The following is a 23,162-nucleotide window of genomic DNA, read 5'->3' as shown; positions in this document are numbered from 1 at the left end:
TTTTGCCATTTTTTTATTTGAATCCTGAAAAGTAACAGTTTTGCACATATGAGGTTTCCACCTGACAGAGACGATATGAGCAACAGTTTCTTACTTTTATTTCTATGCATGGCAATAGTTTGACATGATTCATATACATGTATATTAAATTATAGAAAGCCATAGTTCTCAAACAGTTTCATATGTCCAAATTGATATGTACAAATTGTATTTGGCCGCCGATTCCCCCATCTGAAAAGAGTTAGTGCCAAGGACCCCCCATAAGAGAAGGTTTGTCAATATTTATCAACATTTTTCGAATAGCCGAAAAATAAACTGCTACTTTTGATGCTTTTGTGTGACACTGTAGTATGATCAAGTAGGGCGTTAATTTACGTTAAAAAAAACACACAAAGTTTAGATATGGAGATAAGAGCTTTCTGCCCGACAGAGACAATATTAAAAACATGACATAAAGTACTAACCAGCTTGTAGTCCTCCAGCTCTTTGGGGTCGATGCCGTTGGGGTTCCAGATGTTTCCATCCATCTCTCCTACACCCACGCACTTGGCTCCAAAACGATGCAGATAACGCATGGAGTGTAGGCCCACGTTACCGAAACCCTGCACAAACACACACATATAATTAAATAAATACTATACACACACACACTTTCCTACTGTCTGTCTCTCCTACAGTCTCACTCTCAGCAATCCTACTACCTGTCCCTCCTAAACAGCCTGACTCTCAGCTATCCTACTATCTGTCCCACTTTTCCTACACTGTCTCCTTCTCAGCCTTCCTATTGCATGTCTCCTAAAGTGTCTCCTTCTCAGCTTTCCTACTGTCTGTCTCTCAGCTTTGTAAACTATCCATTTAATGCAAGATGCAAAGTACGTGTGTTAACTCCTAATGGATTCTAAAGCAAATAACAGCCTTGAGTTGTCTGCACCGCTGCAGTGTACTTAACCATCTAAAAGACAGCAGTAGTGGGAAATAACATTCAGTTGAGTCATACTGTTTCTCCTCTGAGTCACACACACACACATGTGGCCTAAAGACTTTCTAGAGAGGTACAAAGAAGTGACTGCACACTGTAGCAGAACCAGTCCCTTAAGTGCATTTCACTGGCACATTGTGCAGTAACTACAGCAGCTACTGCTGGATGTGCCAATGGAATACACTTAAGGGAGCTACAGTGTGCTGACCTCCTTTGCACCTTTTATGATTGTCTTCTTGTGTCCAGCTCCCGCCTTAAAAGCAGGTGTAAGTGATACAGTATGTCTTTTTTGTTTTTGTTTTAAAAAAGAAAAAAAGGAAAAAGAGGGGGTTTAAGTTAAAGCTCTTTATTCTGATAAAGGGTGTTTGTTCAGCAACAGGGGTCTCCTCATCTCTCCAGCTCTTTGATAAACACAAATATATTTTCAGGTCTGGATAACAATTTGTGTGACCTGAAAATGTATTTTCAGTTTAAAGAGCTGGAGAGCCCCCCTGTTACTGAACCAACATTCTAGAGTCTATAGCAATGATTACTAATAGAGCTATTTAACGCTACTATTAGGTAATATTCAATGACCGTAGGGATGATGATGATGACATACCTGGATGACGAAGGTCTTGTCCTGGAAGCCGGGGCACATGCCCACCTGGCTCATGAAGGACCCCTCGTTAATGAAGTTCTCGATGCCGTGGAAGACACCGCGACCGGTGGCCGAGATGCGACCGTGGATTCCTCCCTGGCTGATGGGTTTGCCCGTCACACAGGCGTGAGCGTTGATGTCCTGGAAACACGGACAGAAAGGAAAGACAGAGTTCAGCATGGATTAAAGCAAAATGAAAGGTGTATTGCCAAGTCCTATTATGCGATTTGTGAAAGGAAAACGCTGTTTCCTAGACAATTAGCACAATATGTAAAATTATGATTTATGATGTTCTAGTAATATTGCTGTTCTACATACTGCCAACAAGGTGAGGAAATCACAGACTGAGGCCTTAACCTTTGCTTTTATGAAATATCCAAGACCATTAGGATTTTATGGAAAATGCTTCTAAACATATTGCTAGTTTTGACCACTTCAAATGCTCTAATCTTAAAAAAAAGATAAAAGATAACCGAAAATAGCCTATCTACAAGCGAGAGCTTGTAAATTGGCTATTTTCGCTGTGCAACATGGTTTCATAGAGAACATGCTTGCTTCTATGGAATCCTGAAATCAGTCTGATAACTGAGTTTTTCTATTCTACTGCTTCTCAACCTTTTTTGGACCACCCCACTACTATATATGTATATATTATTTAGTATATGAGGGCATGAACGGTTATTTTAAAAATATCATTGCGTAAATACTTTTGCGAAAGCACCAATAGATGTCGTTGTCGTCACAATATGCAGGTTATTTGGTCAAAAAACATGGTGATATTTTGATTTAGTCACTAAACTGAGGTGAGACTTACATTGTATCCCATGGTGGTTGCGTAGGTGTCAGCGATCCAGGACATTTCTCGCTCTCCAGTGCTCATGTCAGGAGCAGGGACGTCGATACCGGGACCTGGACGCCACAAACACAAAGCAGCAGCACCTCAGCTCACCAAGCGCACACGTGGCTGCTCTGTTATCTAGTCACCTTTATTAGTGAGGTAGGTGTGTGCGTCTAAACTAAAAGACTCTAGCCTCCATGCATACTATTTATCTTTTAACTCTCTCAGTGCCAATGAAATAAAAAAAAAATCATACTGTGCCAGCAATTAAAAAAAGTGTAATTGAATCAGTTATAAGTTAAACAAGGAGTGGATGGAGCTGCAAATCTTCAGATAATGTTATCTTGGTTTCTGAACATTCTTTTCCAAAAAAAAAGAATTAAAAACTCGGGATTTTTTGTTCTTGGCACTGAGGGCATTCAGAAAAAACTCGGGATATCTCGTTGTGTGGCACTGAGAGAGTTAAGGTCTGATGCCGATCTTGGAAAGTGCTAGACCTGTGTGCCGACCCAGTCTCAAACTATGGGTCGGGACTCTGCCCCCAAAAGTTCTTTGGGGACCGTAAACAAATCAACGTACAGTAGAAGTATATACAGGGTATCTGCACATTTCTAAAGTGACAATAACGAATAGTAATAAATAAGACCATTACTGCGTCAAAAGTAATCAACAAACTACACTATAAAATTAAATTGTCAAAATTAGAAGCAAACATTGTGAAAATAGCCGATCTACATGCTCACAAAGGTGTTGTGAGCATGTATCTATAAAAACGTGTCCATGCATTCATCTTCAGTAGACTGGACTACTGAAACGGTGTCTTTACAGGTCTCCCTAAAAAAAATCAATCGGACGACTGCAGTTGATTCAGAACACTGCTGGAGTCTTACCAATACCAAGAAAGTGGAGCATTTCACTCTAGTTCTTAAATCATTGCTCTGGCTCCCTGTGTGTCAAATAATTGATTTCAAAACACTACTGTTGGTCAATAAAGCCTTGAATGGTTTAAGGCCATGGTGCGTGTGCGTGTGTGTGTGTGTGTGCATGCATCTCACCAATGAATCCTTTCTTGGCCAGTTCAACGGTGAATCTCCTGGTGATTTTCTCCAACTCGTTATCCTGGAAAAACACAAATAGAGTTAATACACACACACACACAAACACACTCTACACTAGCCTGGGACCAGACGAATCTGCGAGTGCAAAAATAAATTGCACTCTGCGATTTGGGTCTGGCACCGCTCCATAGAATCCATTTCCTGTTCCAGAAGACGTGGGGCACCAATCAGGGCCCAGTATTCGAATATGGGCTCCTGTAATTGGTAGTTGGTTGTAGGTCTAACCAATTGCGTCGAGGGACATTGTTTTGATCCCGCCCCTTGGGAAACAAAACGTCCTCATGGAAGCACCAGACTCATATCCAAGCAGTGATATAGTCTAGCTACGCCAGGCTAACTCTACACCCCAACCGTAGTTAACGTAAGCAGAGTATATTTAGTAATGCCTGGAGGAGGGTGCAGGCTGATGACGTGTTAACCACTTAAGCCATATATACTTTCCTGTACGACATATAGTGAAAATAGAATTTATAATAATAATCTTTATTTATATAGCACAAAGTGCTTAACAACTTAAAATCAAACAGTGAATCATAAATCATAAACAATTACAGCAACAAAAACAACACACAACAACAGTATCAGTGAGAATAGATGCACCAAATTCTGTTGTTAGGGAGTTAAAAAGGTATAGATATGGGTCTTTAATTTAGATTCAAAAATGGTTATGGAACTAGCAAACCTGAGGTCCAATGGGAGGCTGTTCTAGAGTCTGGGGGCCCTGGTGGCAAAGGCCCACCCACCCTTGGTCACCCGCTTAGACTATAGTAGGGCCGAATCAGAGGACCTCAGGCACATGGGGTTCCAGCAGGTCAGCTAGGTATTGGTATCACTAGCTAAGAGCTTTAAAAGTTAACAATAAAATCAATTCTAAAAGTTACTGTCAGCCAGTGCAGTGCAGCTAGTACCGGGGTTATATGCTCTGATCTCCTAGTCCCAGCAATGAGTCTGGCAGCCGCATTCTGCACCAACTGCAAGCCTTTTTGGGCTATTTTTGCCTGATAAAAAGCCTGATGAAGGTCTGAGTGACTGAATTATAATGATAATAATAACAATAATAACTTATGCAAATATTTTAATCTGCATTAAACTAATGTATTTTTGCTGTAAGTGAAGGTGGTTTGAAATGTTTTATTTCCAAAGATGTGTCTCAGTCTGTCCAAAACATCCTCTGTCGCTGATGCCTACTGTTATGCAGTTCTGCAATGAGTGTGCAGCCTTTTCTTCACTTTTAGACTTCTGCACCAAGTTCAGCAGCACCTCAGAAATACTGGTATGCGCCCTTCTCTTGTTTGCTTGCCAATCCCCTACGTTTGTTAATACATTATTTATGGACTGGTCCTAGACTGTCCTCGTCTCCCCGCCTACTTTTTTTTTGTGTTACTCCCTTCATCCCTTATAGCTAGACATTTTGGGGATGTACTGTAACAGCTGTTGCCACAGCAACCAATGCAGAAGAATTGCAGGTAGTTCCATGATGTCTGAATACACAAATCGGATCTGATCACACTTGCAAATGACCAGCGTGGGCACTGCAGTGCAGTCCGTCCTTGTTTCTCCAACATCCTATTGGACAAACAAATTGGATTTGCCTCTGCAGTCCGAACAAATAAGATAATTCAAATTGAAAGGGAGGGTGAGGGGAAGCTGAGAGAAGAGTAGAAGTAGAGAAAAGAGAAGTGACTGAGTCACGGTATGGTGCAGTGGAACAGAGCGCTGCTGTCTATACATGGATTAAAACAAAATAAAATCTCACTGCTGAAAAATGTGTAAAATTATGATGTTTTAGTAATATTGTTCCTGATGTTCTACATACTGCCAACCAGGTGAAGATATCACAGACTGAGGCTTTAACCTTTGCTTTTATGAAATATCCCAGACCATTAGGATTTTATGGAATATGCTTCTGAAAATGTTGCTAGTTTGACCACTTCAAATGCTTTAATCTTGGAATAGTAACCGAAAATAGCCGATCTGCCAGCTCTCAATATGTCACAGACGTATTGAGAGCCTGTGCAACATGGTTCCATAGAAGACATGCTGGCTTCTATGGACTCCAAATGACTGAAATCAGCCGTGGTAATGGGAAAAATAATAACTTGCGTTCCAATAGATAAAACACAATTATTATGTAGTTACAAGCTTGTTAATACTTTTCATTGATTCAATATTGATAAAACCCACAGACAGGCAACTTTCACTAAGTTTCATTGCGAAAATAGCAGATCTACTGTACAAGCTCACAATGCATCGCATTGCATGCGATACATTGTAAGCTTGTAGATTGCCTATTTTTGCTACTTTTGCACAACACTCTTGTAAGCTAAGCAGGGCATCAATTTATGAAAAAAGAAAACATAAAATGTTAAAATATGGAGGACATACAAGGTTTTTACCCAACAACAACGCTATTAAATGTAAATTCTGTTGGTTCAGCAGTTCCTTCCCCACTCAAGCAATGGACAGCACACGGTTGTGTGTGTGTGTGTGTGTGTGTGTGTGTGTGTGTGTGTGTGTGTGTGTGTGTGTGTGTGTAGGGGTGGGAACTTCCTCTCCATATCGCCTGGAATGAACCTCGCATCACCCGCCTTTCCACCATAGAGGAAAGCCTGGTATTCATACTAAAACTGAGCTGTGTGATACGGTTTAGAAAAAATAAAAGGGGAAAAAAAATGGGTTCTGGTGGTGTGTTCCGGTTTGCGTCACATTGTTTTTGTTCCCCACATAATGAGAATCAAGTAAGTCACTAGTCGCTAGTCACGCTACGATTTAGAATGAAAGATGGATAAACCAACGAGTATTATACCGAAAGAAACAAAACGATTACACCAAACTAAACACATTTTAAACTAGGGGAATCATTTTGGAGCACGGCACGCTTGGTTCGGGTCTTGAGTTCCGGCCGGCCTGATGACGTCAAGTTATATCCGCTCCAGACCGGATCAGAAAACCAAAAATGGTATTGATCCCAGCCTAGGCTAGCCTGGAATCAATGAAGAGCATGGCGCCCTATTTGAAAGATTCTAGTTGCTGGGAAATATACAAAAAGTGCTTCCCAAGAACAATGTTGCTTAGAGGTTCACTTAATATGTTTTTATATGCATAGATTATCAACTACAACTACTTTCCACTGTTGGTAGAGTTTCACTTTCACCTCACCAGGCAATTTGTGGTTGTGCAAACTGTTTGTAGCCGGAGGCGCTTCCGTTTTTATGACCTCATGCACATACAGTAGTGGCATGAGCTGTGATTGGTCTACTTGAGGAAACCATGCAACAGGTGAATGCTAAAATATTTTTTTTTTGAACATGTCAGTCCTTTCTTTAAAAAAATAATCTATTTATCCATTAGATCAGTGGTTCTCAAAGTGGACTCCAGGGACTTTCAGGGTGTCTAAATTGACCCTTACAACTCTGACAGTATACAAATGGAACCAAATGGACCCTAATCTCTCAAGCACCACTGCCCTAAACATGTAGTGTGTTGTTGTTAGTAGGAATAAACACAGAAGCACCCAGGAAGTGGACTAAGAAAGGGGAGGAGTCAAACCGAGTTCCTGTTTCTACACAAAAATGGAGGTGGTGCCCCCAAAAATGGAACCAAATGGACCCTAACGGGTCCATTTGGTTCTATTTGTAAACTGTGTAGAGTGTACACTATGTGGAGATCAGGTCTCACATATCAGTGTGGGGGACGTGAGCAACGTGCAACACTGCCACTCATACAAATCTATTATTATCACTGCACCCCACAGCTGGTACTTTAAAAGACCACATGCATGGGACCTGTCGCTCTGTGTGTGTGTGTGTGTGTGTGTGTGTGTGTGTGTGTGTGTGTGTGTGTGCGTGCGTGTAGTCCCTCTGTCCTGAGCAGTGACCCTCACTGTCTTTATTTAACGTCACCTGCATGTTCAGCGTACTGTAAATGAGTGAGTGCAAGAGGGTGCCATGCGAGGGCTGGACATGTCATATGAGTATAAGGGGACAGCTAGGGTTGTCACCCGTCCATGATTCAACCTGGACAGTCCAGGAATGTTGTTGTCGTTTCCAGGAATCTGAGTGTTTTTTGAGTGTCGCCTATGGTGCAATGGTTCTCAAACTTTCTTGTACCAAGGACCCCCATCTATCTTGGCCACAGGGCCCCATCTGAAAAGGTTTTGCCAGGGACGCCCAGAAGAGAAGATTTATGTTATAAATGTATCAAAATTATTCAAACATTTTCGATATTTTTCAAAGACTTTCAAAAATATCAGATGTACAAGCTCGCAGTGCGGCACAAAGGGGCAAACATTCATTAAAAATAGCCAATCTACAAGCCCACAACACATCACTTTGGCCTTCTAGATCGGCTATTTTTGACAAAGAGATTTGGTGTAGAGGGAAAAAAGTAATTAATCAATTATGAAAATTCATCAATTTCGATAATAAACGATTTGGGGAGAAGATCCCCCCCCCCCCCCCCTTTTTCCTTTCGTTAATTTTTCATAGTATAAATATTAAATGCTATAAAATAGTGTTAAGTGGTTGATCACACTAATCCATTTAATAGATTATAAAACAAATCTAGTAGAATTTTTTCTCAATTCTCAAAAACAAAACAGTCGCTGCTCGATTATTACAAAAAAGTAGTTGATAGAATAACCGCTACAAAAAAAAAACAATGGACAGTTGCAGCCCTAAAGTATTTTGTGTGGCAGCAGGTAGTAATGCTACGGTTAAATTCAGACCCTGAACATGAACGTGGTTCAGCTCTATTGTGCATCTGGCATCTTGTGAGAAAGCTGTGTTGTCTTTTAACTAGTGGTTTAAGTGACACAGTAACAAGAGCCTGTGCAAGATAACCAAGGGAAAGTGACATACTAATAGAAGGGCTTTGCTGCCAAACGTTGGCACACTGCTTTATCCTTTCAAATGGAAACTAAGCCCCTGAAAATAATACCTCCTCCTCTGCTTTAGTGTCAAACACTGTGTTTTTTTCTCTGGGTAAGACACACAGTGTGACTCTGTAACGGTCACAGAGTTTACATGCATCGTAGCACAGTGAATAACTGAACACTGGTATTATGGCATTATATCGTCACTGTCAGGCAGAAACCTCTTATCTCTATATTCTAACTTTGTGTTTTTTTCTAAATTAATGCCCTACTTGATCATACTACAGCGGAACACAAAAGCATCAAAAGTAGCAGATCTGCAAGCTCGAAAAGCGAAGTCGCTCTGCTACTTTTGAATTTGAATCCTGAAAACATTTTTTCTAACCAGTTTCTAACCAACAGAGACGATATTAAACATTTTCAACCTGGTATCCCTATTTTGGCATGTTATTACAGGCGAACATTTGTAAACATTTTCACAAAATTAAAAAAAAGAATTCCATACAAATAGATCGGCTAGTTTCTCTGTGAAACACCGCCGTAAAACAAAGTATGACATAGGGCTTAAGTGGTTACGGTAAGTTGGTTGACGTTTCTACATGTGCGCTGCGGACAAAACCCCAATCTACATGCCTAAATAAATCAAATGATTTGAGCACAAATGTTGCTGTACACTGGTCAAGAAGGCAGGAGTAATGTGTTGACATGGCCATGCCCATGACCATATTTGGTATATTGCTAGTAATAATTCCAGGCATATATTACATTGTATTGCACTATGGGTGGAATATGTTGGTTCTGCCAAGCATTGACATGTTACTTCATTCTGTCAAAAATAAATACCACACACCTGAAACTGATCTAGACCTACCTGTGCTGGCAAGTATCTTTGCTGCAACTTTACTGACTCACTCAAGTCTTTTTCAGTGTTTCAACTTGAATAGAAGAATAAAGCGGGCTTTGATGGCAAGACCTGCCATGGTTCAAATCCCACCAGAGCCTCCCTCTGTCTCTTTCCTACTGTCTGTCTCTCCTAAACTGTCTCCCGCTCAACTTTGCTACTGTCTGTCTCTCCTACACTATGTCACTCTCAGCTTTCCTACTGTCTGTCTCTCCTACAATGTCTCCCTCTCAGCTTTGCTGCTGTCTGTCTATCCTACACTGTCTCCCTCTCAGCTTTGCTACTGTCTGTCTCTCCTACACTGTCTGACTCTCAGATGTCCTACTATCTGTCCCAATAAATAATAAAAGTTTAGTGGACTGACATAACAAGAACAAGAACTTACAGAGTAATTTCTTGGGTTGATTTTAACTCCAGCTTTGGCTCCACCGAACGGCACATCTGAAAGACATTCAACAATTACTAACACACCAACAAGTTAACAACACTAACACATTAAAAACACACTAACAAGTTAACAAAACTACATATAGTGTGTGTCTTTCTCTCTGTCCGTGTGTGTGTGGATGTGCTTGTCACTGTTTCGTTTCGTTTTATTTGTTTCGAACATCATACAATAAAAAGTCACAATAAAACAATATAGTAAAGAATACAAAATATTTTTAAAAACTATTTCAACTATCTCAGTGAACAATCATAAGTGTTCGAAAAGGATATATATATATACATATATATATGTATACATTTGTACTTACACAATACAACTTCACTATGCACAAACCTATCCATCACCATCAACAATTCACATTAACATTTCCCTCCTCATTACTATACTTCTTAAAAATGCTTTTCTTATATTGATGTATAAAATGTGGCATACTATTGCTTTGTTTTATTTCTTCGTGGAGTTCATTCCACAGTGTAACCCCGCAGACTGAAATGCACATACTTTTTTGTGTAGTGCGAGCAAAAGGCTGCTGTAAGTCTTCCTTCCTTCTTAGGTCATATCTTCCTACTTCTTTATCTTTAAACATTTTTTGCAGGTTCTTTGGGAGTAAATAATTCCTTGCTTTAAAAACCATCACTACAGATTGAAAATTGACAAGGTCCAGAAATTCTAAAATATTTGACTGTAAAAACAAAGTATTTGTGTGCTCAAGATAACCAACATTGTGAACTATCCTTATTGCTCTTTTTTGAAGTGTGCATATCCTTTTTAGGGAGCTCTTATAGGTGTTACCCGATACTTCCACACAATAGTTCAAGTATGGTAGGATAAGTGCACAATAAAGTGTGTGTAAGGCTTGATGGTTCAATATGTGCTTAGTTTTCTCCCTTTCAAGGGAGAAACGGTTGAGTAGAGTTAAGATCACAATTGGAAAAAGATTCCGGTTAGGATGAGGCATTTAGAGGTTAGGTTTTGAGGTTGAAGTTTGACAGTTATTCGAGATTCATACTTTAGTAGCGTGTCACGGTCTCACACTGAAAATAGCAGATTTAGATCGGCTGCTTTCATGCACGACAGCAGCGTGCAAAGTATAACTGTTTACAGTTAAGAGTCATTTATAACATTTTTGTCCTAAGATTCTGATGTCCTCAAAGGTATAGTAATACAAACGTGTGTGTGTGTGTGTGTGTGTGTGTGTGTGTGTGTGTGTGTGTGTGTGTGTGTGTGTGTGTGTGTGTGTGTGTGTGTGTGTGTGTGCGCCTGGTAGTAAGCCAGGATTTTATAAATCCCTTCTGGGTTTTGTGTGAGTCAGTGTGTGTGCGTGTGCGTGAGAGTGAGAGTGAGAGTGAGAGTGTGAGTGTGTGTGTGTGTGTCTCACTCACCAACCACAGCACATTTGTAGGTCATCAGAGAGGCCAGAGCCTTAACCTCATCAACGGACACATCATTGCTGTATCTGATACCTGGAACACAACACACACACACCAAAACAACATTAATCACAATAAAACATATAGTATCTTTATGGGGCAGCCGTAGCTTAGTGGGTAGCTGGGTTTCTATTAGATGCTATATGCGGGCCATTGGCCAAATTAAATCTTAATTGACTGCTAAATAAAACAGACCACCAGCTACCATTTACAACCATTACAAACATACAGTATTTCAAGTCTTTTTTGGGTGCTACATAATCAGCCGAGGTCTAGATACATAGCCCGAAACATTGCTCAGCCTAGTTGGTTGATGTGATATTGTAATATTACACCACACTATGCGGTGAGCTTGTAGATCTATTGATAGACATCCCACAATGATGGAGTAGATAAATGCTGCTGTAGGAAACAATGGTTAATCGCAGGAACCATGCAGAAGTACCTGCGTTAAACTGGTTGAAAGCAGACTGCTACTGTAACAGGTGTAGCGATCAGTTGGGGTGGTGCACACGCATCAAGGTATCTGAACACGTGATGCGTATTACACTAATATGTTAGATCCATTTAAAATCTGGCCAGGGAAATGCCTAGTGGAAACCCTGGTGGGTAGACAGGCCTTCTGGTAATCAGAAGGTCTCTGTTCGCCCCAAGTTTCGCCCAAATGCCCAAGTGTCCCTGAGCAAGACACTTGACCTCTTATACCCTATATACTTACTTGACCAGAGTCCCCAGGGGTCTATTCTAGACCCCCTCCTTTTTATATCACCAAATATCTATGACAAAAATAGCCAATCTACAAGCTAACAAAGCATTTATTGCGACACACCTTCACAAACTATTTAAGTATTCACAGACCAAGACATGACATTGATACTGAACGAGTCCCGCGTGTTATTTACACAGATAGGTCTGCCAACCGGTTGGGTGAGATTGTTATTGTAATTTAATTCTACTGTAACATTTAAAATAATCATCATCATTATATTTTGCATACAAAATAATGCACACGTCAGAACTCGGCGCTCGCAGACAACCATCAAGAACATAAGCTCAAAAGGTTGACATGAACTAATATTTCTTTCATGTCTGACAACATTCAAGTGTAATCCAGGTCAAATAATGAGTCACTAGTTCATAGTTGTCCACCTGTCTAAAGTCAGTTACACTCTGCTATAGTTTAGTTGTGGACCAAAATCCCTTTGTTTGCCCGGAGTAGTCAGGCGCGTTCACACTGGACCCAATGAAAAGGATCATGTCGCAATGCTGTTTCTCATATGTGTTATGAATGTGGGATGTGTTTTGGATTGTTTGTTCGTTTCGTGGTTCTCAACCTTTTCAGGTCACAACCCCCCAAAATAATCATATTTGAACTGGGGACCCCCACCCTGACAGGCACTTGGAATTGTAGGAGTTGAGGCATTACATTTAGTTTGACTCGGTTCCACAGATAATATTTGACAATTTGGCCAATGCTTGAATTTTTTTATAGTATAGTTTGTTGATTACTGCTGTTGCAGTAATGGTCTTATTTTTTATTTTAGCAGTGTTAAAAAGGAAATATGCAGATACCCTGTATACACTTATACTGTATGTTGGTGGTTTGTTTACTGTTGATTGACAAAAAAACTGTTTTTCAAGCTAATCATCCCCAAAATCATTTGGAGACCCCCCTGGGGGTCCTGACCCACAGGTTGAGAACCACCGGTATAGGAGGCTGACGTGTCAGCACACACACTCAACGTAGGTTACACAGCGGTGTATCATAGCTTGTTGAATTGTGAATTGTCATTATAAAACATTGAGTGGTAGCCACGCCTCCTAATTGGATACATACATATGTATATGTATGTTTACAATCTATTGCACATGAAAGTTGACAATTATTAGAGATTTGATTATTCATTTGAAAACCCTATTGTACACTCTCTGAGTTAAATTAAGCAGAGGATTACACTGTGTATACCACAGGCTGATTTGATAAAATCAAAGACTTGCAGTTCACTTGCAGATGAGAACAGTTTGAAGCCGTGATGGATGAATTTGAGTACAACTGTGTAGCACTCCTTCAGACAAAAACCACAGACAGCTGTAGTAATCAGCCTAGAGGACACACCCATATAACTCAGAGTGAAAAGGACTTGCAATGTTCAGGGACCAAATATCACGTATGTATGTATGTCTATTACCAACCGTCTTTGGTTCAAACCGCAAGTAATAGGTCTTTTTTTTAATAGTATTCAAATCTATCTTTTAACCACTTAAAACTCTATACACTGCACTACAGTCATCCAGCTCATTGCTTTTGTTTTAAATTGCTTTAAAAAAAATAATTGCGTTTTTATGTGTGATTGATTTGTATTTTGTACCCATGTGTATGTATATAGGTACATTGCAATACTTATTTTTATTACCGTTTTATTACTGCTTGTTTTTGTGCATAGCCCTTCGGGATATGTTTTGTGATATTGAGCTATAATAACATTTTACTTGACTATGTACTTTGTAGACCGGGGTCCCTCAGGGATCTGTACTCCCCCCATCTCTTTGCCTATTTGTGTTCCGATTCAAAATGTCAGACTACTATGAAATCAGAAGAGGGCCGGTAGGGTTCATGTGGTTAAAAGAAGCTAAATGTACAGTAACTGAGACTCCTTAGCTCTGTCAATGTCCCCTACCTTCCTCACTCCTGCATGACATCTTCCTCCTCTACCTGATATTCTCATTGTCTGCCATTTCAATGCTCCAAGGACTGGATATCACATTTGAGCCCAACTCTCTGAATGGAACTTAAATCAAAGATTCCATGACTCACTGATATAATAACAGAGGATGTGTGTGGTGTGACTAGTGGATGGATCGACTCTTCTCTACAAAAGTCTCTCTCTCAGCTGTTGAACTGTCTGTCTCTCCTACAAGGTCTCTCTCTCTGCTATCCTACTGTCTAACTCTCCTACACAGTCTCTCTCTCAGCTATCATACTGTTTATCTCTCCTACACAGTCTCTCTCTCAGCTATCCTAGAGTCTGCTCAAGGTTCAAGGAGGTGTTTTATTGCTACATCTTGTGTACAGGTACATAAGAGTAGAACTTATATTTGTTCGGGTCCTTCAGATGATGCTGCAGCAGCATAGGTAATAATAACTGTAAAATAAGATTAAAAAAAGAAGGAAAGAGTGCAAAAAAAAGAGAACATGAGCGAATGTACACGTGCATATGAGCGTGGTATATTACATACGCCAACAGCATTTTTCTGTAGCTGCCACAGTACTTTATGTACCAACTTCACAGTATCTTCTACTATATACAGCAGTTTAGGTAGGAACAGTTCAAGCATATTAAAGTGCAAGAAAAAGGCAGGAGAGGGAAGAGGTGTGAGGGATGGGGTGTTAGCGCTTCCTTTTGTGCTGATCTATGATGTATCTTATACCGTCTTCTCCGTTATCTCTCCTATGCCGTCTCGCTCTCAGCTATCTTACTGTCCATCTCTCCTACAGTCTCTCTCTGGCTCAGATAGCCTACAGTCAGTCTCTCTGTGTGTCTCTCTCCTACACAGTATCTCTCTCAGCTATCAGACAGTGTGTCTCTCCTACTGTCCGACTGTTTCTCCGACATAGTCTCTCTCTCAGCTATCCTACAGTCTGTATCTTCAACAGTCGGTCTCTCCTATACGGTCTCTATATCTAGGCTTTCCTACTGTTCGTTTCAATAAGGAAACAAATCACGCTGACTGGATTGTTCTTGTGCTGTTTGGACCCAGGAGGGAGCCCTAGAGGGAGGGATTCCAAAGTGATGACCTAATTTGTCTGGATCCAAGAAGACCACACATTCATAACTCCATTTTGCATCAAGTCAAACATGCTGAAATCGAGAGGAGTTTTTTAATCGAACATAGAGCGGCACACAATGGAGGCAGCTGGTCGAAAGTGTGGTTGGTGAAATACGAACCATGGAAGAGAAGAGAATGAAGGGAAACGGGAAAACAGAGGGAGAAAAACAGATGGGAGACAAAAGAGAACAGGGAAAATAAGAATGAAAGGCGCGTCGCTTGCCAAAAAAAGTAACAATCTAGAAGCTAGATCAGTTACTGATCGTGTGTACTTGCGATCTGATCTGCAAGCTAACAAGCTTATAGATCAGATCGTTTTTGGAAAGCGAGACCTCCATACTACTACACATTACACTTTAAGAGAGGCTTGTGTGTGTGTGTGTGTGTGTGTGTATGGATGAAGGTAATCAGACCACACCCCATCCTTCTCTGTATGACTCACAGACAGAGAGCCCACCAAACCCTCTCCGAGAAAACTAGAGGGATGGAAACTGGGTGTGGTCACACACACGCGTGCGCCGTCTCTCTCTCTCCCACACACACACACGTCCTGAACATACAATGCTGTTCTACATTGGTCTGCAGAAGCAGAATGGGAAAGCCTTCTACAATAACAATCATAATTGCTTGCTGCTGCTCCCATAGCTAAAAGGTCTACTATAACGTCACTTCTTCATCCAACACTGCATGTAGTATTACTAGAAAGAGAGGGAATGCTAAAATAGTGGCATTGTAAACGGTACTGCACAGTACATAGACTTGAGCAGCCAGAACCAGGTTATCCTCAACACTAAAGGTCTGTATGCACAGTGGTTCCCAAACTGGGGGTCTGGACCCCTGGGGTGGGGGGGGGTTTCCAAATTATTTTGGGGGGTCCGCCAGATGATTAGCTTAAATGGGTACCGGCACATTTCTAAAGTGACAATTTAAGGACTTTTAAGACCTTTTTAATACAAAATTGGCCAAATTGTCAAATATTTCGTAAGAAAGAGACAAACATTGTGAAAATAGTCCATCTACAGTACAAGTTCAGAACGCCGTGAGCTTGTAGTTCGGCTATTTTCACAATATTTATCTGTGTAACTGAGTCAAACAAAATGTAATGTCTCAACTCCTACAATTCCAAGTGCTTGTCAGGGTGGGGGTCCACAGTTCAAATATGATTATTTTGGGGGGGTTCACGGCCTGAAAGGTTTGCGAACCCTTGCTGTATGGGACAGTATCAGGACAGAGACCCACAAGCAAAGGCCTTGATGTCCTGTTACGATTATTCTCACGTGGCCAAACGACGGGAGATCATTCTCCGCCAACTGAAACGTCTGGGGAAGTCTAAAAATGGACGCTAACAAACCTACGACCACTGCTTTTAAAACAGATCATATCACCCACCGCCCCAGTATGAACTATGTAAGTAAAAGTATCCTTGGGAACAAACAGCACCCGAGCCATGTGGCCCATAGGAGGACCTAGATCATGTTTCTGTAGCGTGAGGCAGCATGATGTACAAGTACACCCCCTGCCTGGAAATGACGCTGGTATGTCATAGGGTCTTAACCCCAATCTAACCCTTGATGCTGAGTGCAAAGCAGGGAGGCACTGGGTGCCATTTTTTATAGTCCTTGGTATGACTTGGCCAAGGGACTGAACCCCTGATCTCCCAGTCTCAGGGTAGACACTCTAACCACGAGGCCACTGAGCTGGTTTCCCAATATAAAGGACCGCCCTAAAGTCTTTGCATTGGTACTGCATTGCTGCTATTTTTAAATGATTCATTACATTTTGATTTCCCTAGCTAGACATTACAGCAAGCGGAGATCTCCGGTTGTTACTGCTGCTACGCGAGACTATGTTAGGATTAACTAGTCAAATCACTCATTCCACTTTGCAAATTGGATTACACTTTATTAAAAAGCTGACAGTTTGCATTGATAAAAAATTAACAAGCAGCAGTGTCTCAACTGCACTGAACTCTTAATCACAAACGAATGGTACTTTATTATAACTTCTGTTATACATTAATGTCTTATAGTACTTGTTTGAATTAGTATTTGACAGGGCCTAGGGCATTTAAGGTAGCGCTGGAGTGTGAGTGAGTGTGTGTGTGTACTGTGTAGGAGCACAACACTATGATTGGATAGTGTCGATTGTTGTAAACCAGATTAGATAGATAGACTGACAGACAGACATCTCAATGCCATGTGTTGAACTGTCTATGCTGTCTCGTTCCCAGCCTTTACTCATCCACGAATAGAAAAGCCTGGTCATGACCTAGAGTGTCTATAGGGGTGGGCCTTCCGTCGGACATATTTGCCCCGGAAATGATCTTTTTCGACCAATCACAACACTCGCTTTATTCACGGAGAATGTCAACAGATTTGTAAAGCGTTAATGTCATTTCCTTGGGCGGTACCATTTAGACACTCAACCGGCTAGGTCTTGCCCAGCGTGGTCTATATTATGATAGTAGTAGAATGTGTGAAATGTGTGTAAGGCTCTGCAGCATGAGTGTAGTGTAGTGTAATGTGTGTGTTGTATTTGGAATGGGGGCGCAGACACAGACAACCGCCCCCACAAGCTCACAGAAGAGGCTCCTCCCTCACCAAATATTTGATGTTGTATAGAAATACGGCAGTTAGTACACAACTCGGCCCTGCAAAACAAATGTACAGGTGTGTACACTACAACAGGACTGTCAGCATTCCTATCCGGGGTGGCACGGACAACACTCCACTAAGTAAGATCGATGGGTAAAAAAACGCACACATTATGTTAGGCTACATCTAAAAGGTTCAACTGGCTAGCGATCAGCTTTTTGCATTTCAAGCCTTTTCTCTCTGATGCTCTTATCCATAGCAACTTTACAGAACAGCTGACTAGCTGCAATTTTCTGCAGCAGCGGAAAAGGCTGCTATCCCTTAGAGATCACATTTTCATCCTTAGATGCCCTCCTACGGTAAAACAAGTGTTGTTTTACCGGTTTTGACTCTAGGCATGCAAAGTGTCACATTTACCTTTACCCATTCATTCATTATAATTTAATTCTCAGACAGACAGATCTTTTCGTTTCTTTTGCACAACAGTAATTCCTATAATTACTTAAGTTACAGTCTCTACCCAGTGCCTGTCAGACCACCCTGTACACAGTGTACAGGATTTGTATACTTACATTGTTTAGTGTTCTATTTTGATTATATCTCATAGCAGTGTTCTATTTCTACGTCTCATAAAGTGTCTCATGCTCTTGGATACTGTGTGTACTGCTACAGCGCAAAACAATTTCACATGGGGATCAATAAATTATCTGTCTGTCACGCATGTAATGAGCAACCAGCAGTAATATGTACCAGGTCAGAACAACTACAGTGTACTTGAGCCTAGACTGACCAAGAGGAATGAATGAATGCACCTATAGGCCTGTCACAATTATTACATAATCGTCTAATCGCAATTAATTGAGGTCGTCGCAATTATCTTTTGCATAATCGTCATAATCGTTTCCATGTTGAAAAATGTTCACACATTTTCAAATATATAAAAAAAAGCAGAAATAGCAGATCTACAAGCTTACAACGCATCAAATTACGCAGTCAAATTAAAAAGTAGCAAAAGTAGCAGATCTACAAGTTCAGCGAGCTTGTGGATCTGCTACTTTTGATACTTTGGTGGGATGCTGTAGAAGGGCATTAATTTACGAAAAAAGCGAAAAGTTAGAATATGGAGATAAGAGGTTTCTGCCCGACAGCAACGATATCAAAACTGGGGGTCCGTGCAATTGAAAGGTTTAAGAATCGCTGCTATACACAGTCGTGCACACTGCACAATCTCTTTGTCTTGAGAGTTAATAGTTAGAATTTGTCCTCCCAGTGACATCAGGTCACTCTACTCCTCGTGGGGCTAAATACAGCTCAGAGAAATGATGTAAAGGAAATAAATATAGCATGAGACCCGACGCTTGACAGCAGATACTGTCAGAACATGGATTTCATAATCACCAAGTCCCTTCACACAGAGAGCAGTGGTAGAGTAAACTATTATAGCGCTTATTAGAAAATCATGTTAAGACAACCCACATTTAATCCACTGCCTGAATAAACATGCAGAAGTATTGGTAAGGCTTTTACAGGGGGTTCACACGTGCCTGTCTTATTTACTGTAGGATTGTACAGTAACCATAATAAAGCACCAGCAAGTGGGATTTTGAAGCACCTTTTTACAGAGACTTTTAGTAATAATCTCAATTGCTAGAGGAAATGTTTAACTTCATGCATTGGGGTGAATGGCATATACTGCTCTGCCTGAGTCCATGCAAATTATTAGCCTGGAGGGCAAAGCTGGGGGTAGCCACAAAGTAACTAAGTCGTAGGCACAAACAGGTGTTATACTGAAATGGACAACCTATCAGATATGGAGACTCCAGAGGTCGCCGTTTTGCCATTTCAATAAATTGCTGAGCAAGAATATGACAGGTTTGCTCCTGAAATATTTATAAATTGCTGAGCAAGAATATGGCAGGTTTGCTTTGCACCAGAAATATTTATAAATTGCTGAGCAAGAATATGGCAGGTTTGCTTTGCACCTGAAATATTTGGTTGGGCTATACGGCTAACTGCCAGTTTTCTATATCTGATAGACCTTTTTGTAATTGCCAATTAATGGCTATTGCAAACTTTGTCAGAGATTGTGACACTTAGGGCAGATTACAAAATTACAAAAAAGATTACAAAAAAACTATATAATGTGATATTACGGCCTCCACAAAAAAGAACAACTTGTCTGTCTGCGTCGAGATCTGCTTGGACATGCCCAAGAGATATTTCTTTTAATCAATGCAGCAAATCTGCTGCGAAAAAAAGTGCAGTGGCAATAAGTGGCACTGCATGCAAGTTATGTTCCTCTGTGACTTCTTTAGTTTCAGTTTCAGTAATCCGACACTAAATTACTACATTATGTTGCTATACATGTGTCATATCAACACATACAGCATTTGTTTGCACATACCAAACGTTGTTTCTCCCATCATGTGGGGGGTATAAATAAATAGGCATAGATCTAAACATTCAGTGAAAGGCCTCTCTCAATTCACCGGGTCACCAATTACACTACAGTGTAACTTCGGTACCAACCATGGTGCCAACTCTCGCTGTTTGAGGAGTTTGGACTACTTAAACCATATTTAATAAATAGACCCTCCAGAAAAATGTGATTATGCGATCACATAATTTATCGCATAATCAGCCAAATGGCACAGACTATGTGAGGGAACATTTTTCAAAAAGGCCGCATTATCGCATATTTCCGAGCAAACTTCCCATATATTTTGCAACTTAATTAAAGGTAGGGTAAGTGATATTTTTGGGTTAAAACAGGTTAAAGCACTATATTCTGATAGTAATCATTGCTATAGAGTGTTTGTTCAGTAACAGGAGTCTCTCCGTCTCTCCAGCTCTTTAATAAACAGAAAATACATTTTCCGGTAGGTGTCAAAATCTCAGCCAATCAGGAGAAAGTACCCATTTTTAAGCTTCATTTTTATAGTGTTCCAGTTCCAATTTTGCCTGCTCATTTCTTAGTGTCTTCACTTCCAATTTCACTTGTTTAATCTATATCCTGATTGAGTTCTCTATCCTGATTGGATAAAATTGGAAATGAAACTGAAACTGAAACGAAAATGCATTTTCTGTTTAATAAAGAGCTGGATAGACAAGGAGACTCCTTTTACTGAACAAACACTCTATAGCAATGAGTACTATTAGAATATAGAGCTATTTAACACTTATTTTAACCAAAGAAAATCACTTACCCTACCTTTAAGCATATTTAACTTTTTCCGCAACTTTTCGCAACTTCCCACACATTTCACCACATAAAATCACTTCAAACGCGCATATTTCACAACTTTTCGCATATTTTGTAACTTTCCTCATATTTCGCAACTTTTCGCATAGTTCGCAACTTCTCACGATTTCACCGCAAAAAATATCACATAAAAAACCTGCATATTTCATCGCAAAATCAAGTACTTTAGCCCGCAAAATCAAGGACTTTGGTCCGCAAAATCAAGGACTTTAGTCCGCAAAAAACCTTTGCAGTGTGTGCAGTGCTGGGCCCGGTATCCCTCCACCACCTCTCACTTATTTATTATTATGTTGTATTATTATTATCAATTATTGTTATCATAACCTCCTTTGCCGGGCTGGCTGTGCTGGGCCCGGTAGCCTTCCACCACATCCCACTTATTTATTATTATCATTATTATTATTACTATTATAATAATAATAATTATAATTATTATTATTATCCTCACCTCCTTTGCAGGGGGTCCTGTGCTGGCTGTGCTGGGCCCGGTAGCCCTCAATCACCTCCCACTCCCCGTTGTCCCTCTTGATCGGGAAGCAGACGCTCAGGACGTGGTTGCAGGGCTTGATGATCTTCAGGATGCCCCGCACCCGGTGGCGCTTCTGCTCCGGCGTCTCCTTGTTGCGCAGGTCCTCCACCAGCTGGTCCTCCACGATGGCGGCGCCGCGGTCGAAGAAGCCCTCCACCATGGTGAAGAAGTTGGGGTCGTCGTCGCCGTCCACCGCCTTGCTGTAGCTCCGGAGCCGCAGCGAGGAGGAGGAAGCCACCGCCGGGAGGAGAGCAGCCGAGTCCGCCGCCAGGAGGGAGCCCGCTCCCCGGGTGAGGAGTTCACCCAAATACCGGTACATTTTGATGGTGTCGAGGTGAGTTTGTAGACTTTTTACCCGTGCTGCCGCTGTCCTGAGCCTAAAGGGGGGGGTTATGAGTGTGTTAAACCCGAAGGAAAGGTTCTAAAATGAACCCGTAAAAGGGAGGAAAGTCAGGAAAGGAAATAAAAAACAGACTGCTATGACGGGGGGGAACAGAAAGAAAATGTGACCGCAGAGAGAGGCGTCTCGTTCCGCATTGAAGTGACAGGCAGACAACTCTGCTCTACCGGCCATTTCCTGGATCCACACACTACTGGGGAGACTGGAGATCCCATAGGCCGGAGGGACGCTGACAGCTGTGATTGGCTAGTTTATAGGCGTTATAACAAGCGTGTTATTGTACGCTGTAGTGTACAGTATCAAAGTGATTTAAAAAAAAACAACAACTTTAAAGCTGCAATCCGGCACTTATTTTTTTAAATAATTAAAAAAAAAAGAATAAAGGATTCTCTGAATGGGCGGTAATGACGGGGCGCATCTGGTGAAAGCCGGCAATACAATCAAAGTAAACAGGAAATAAAACGAAGGGGGGAATGGCGTTCGGCCACAGACGGGATTAAAACACATATCTATTGAAGAATACGGAATAATACATTCCACAAAAACTCCGAATCGTGAATTAACATTTGCAGCAACCGACTAAGCACCTTATATATGTATATTTTGTACATGTACGGAGAAGTACGGGCTTTACTGGTGAAAGTTTACTGGGGGTGCTAGCCAAGAGTCAAGACTGACACGAAAGTAAAAATCAGGCTATTAAATACATGATAGTCTTGATCCAAGGCTAGGTTTGAATCACGGGGGTAACACGGTTTATTACATTTATTACACGGTGACACAGCAATAACTTATACCCTTCCGCCACCCAGACCCAGCACATGGAAGAAAAGCCTGGTGACGCGAAGTTATTGGTTCTCAACCTTTTCAGGCCATGACCCCTCAAAATAATCATATTTGAACTGGGGACTCCATCACCCTGACAAGCACTTGAAATTATAGGCATTACATTTAGATTGACTCTGTTCTACAGATAAATATTGTGATAATAGCAGATTGCGAGGCTTGTAGATCGGCTATTTAAAAAAAGAAATCGCTTTCTGATATTATTTGACAATTTGGACAATGTTTGACCAGTTTTTATAGTATAGTTTGTTGATTACTTTTGATGCAGTTGTAGTCTTTTTTTTTTTTTTATATATATATTAAAAAGGCCTTAAAAGTCCTTAGGCCTACATTGTGTCACTTCTGGGGACCCCCCCCCCAAATCATATGGGGACCCCCCTGGGGATCCCGGCCCACAGGTTGAGAACCACTGCAGTATCAAAATCCAAGGCTTCACAAGGATGATTTTGTGTCCATGACAACAACCAACTATCCAA

The 23,162-nt window shown here is 41.0% G+C and overlaps 1 protein-coding gene across 1 annotated transcript in view; it reads right to left on the bottom strand.

Annotated features, from left to right (window-relative positions):
• The window catches only part of glud1a (glutamate dehydrogenase 1a), a 28,321-nt gene extending 6,307 nt beyond the window's left edge, over positions 1-22,014 (bottom strand). Inside the window, exons 1-7 of the mRNA XM_084076643.1 lie at positions 21,360-22,014; positions 11,180-11,260; positions 9,735-9,790; positions 3,513-3,576; positions 2,434-2,528; positions 1,581-1,760; positions 465-602 (exon numbers count right to left, since the gene is read on the bottom strand). Coding sequence (XP_083932769.1) covers positions 465-602; positions 1,581-1,760; positions 2,434-2,528; positions 3,513-3,576; positions 9,735-9,790; positions 11,180-11,260; positions 21,360-21,759 — 1,014 coding nt within the window. The 5' untranslated portion in view covers positions 21,760-22,014. The remainder of the gene's footprint in view (positions 1-464; positions 603-1,580; positions 1,761-2,433; positions 2,529-3,512; positions 3,577-9,734; positions 9,791-11,179; positions 11,261-21,359) is intronic.
• Between the last annotated feature and the right edge of the window lie 1,148 nt (positions 22,015-23,162).

Source organism: Gymnoscopelus microlampas, assembly GCF_963454915.1.
Source record: "Gymnoscopelus microlampas genome assembly, chromosome: 13".
Taxonomy (NCBI): Eukaryota; Metazoa; Chordata; class Actinopteri; order Myctophiformes; family Myctophidae; genus Gymnoscopelus; species Gymnoscopelus microlampas.
This window is presented reverse-complemented; position numbering and strand designations above follow the sequence as displayed.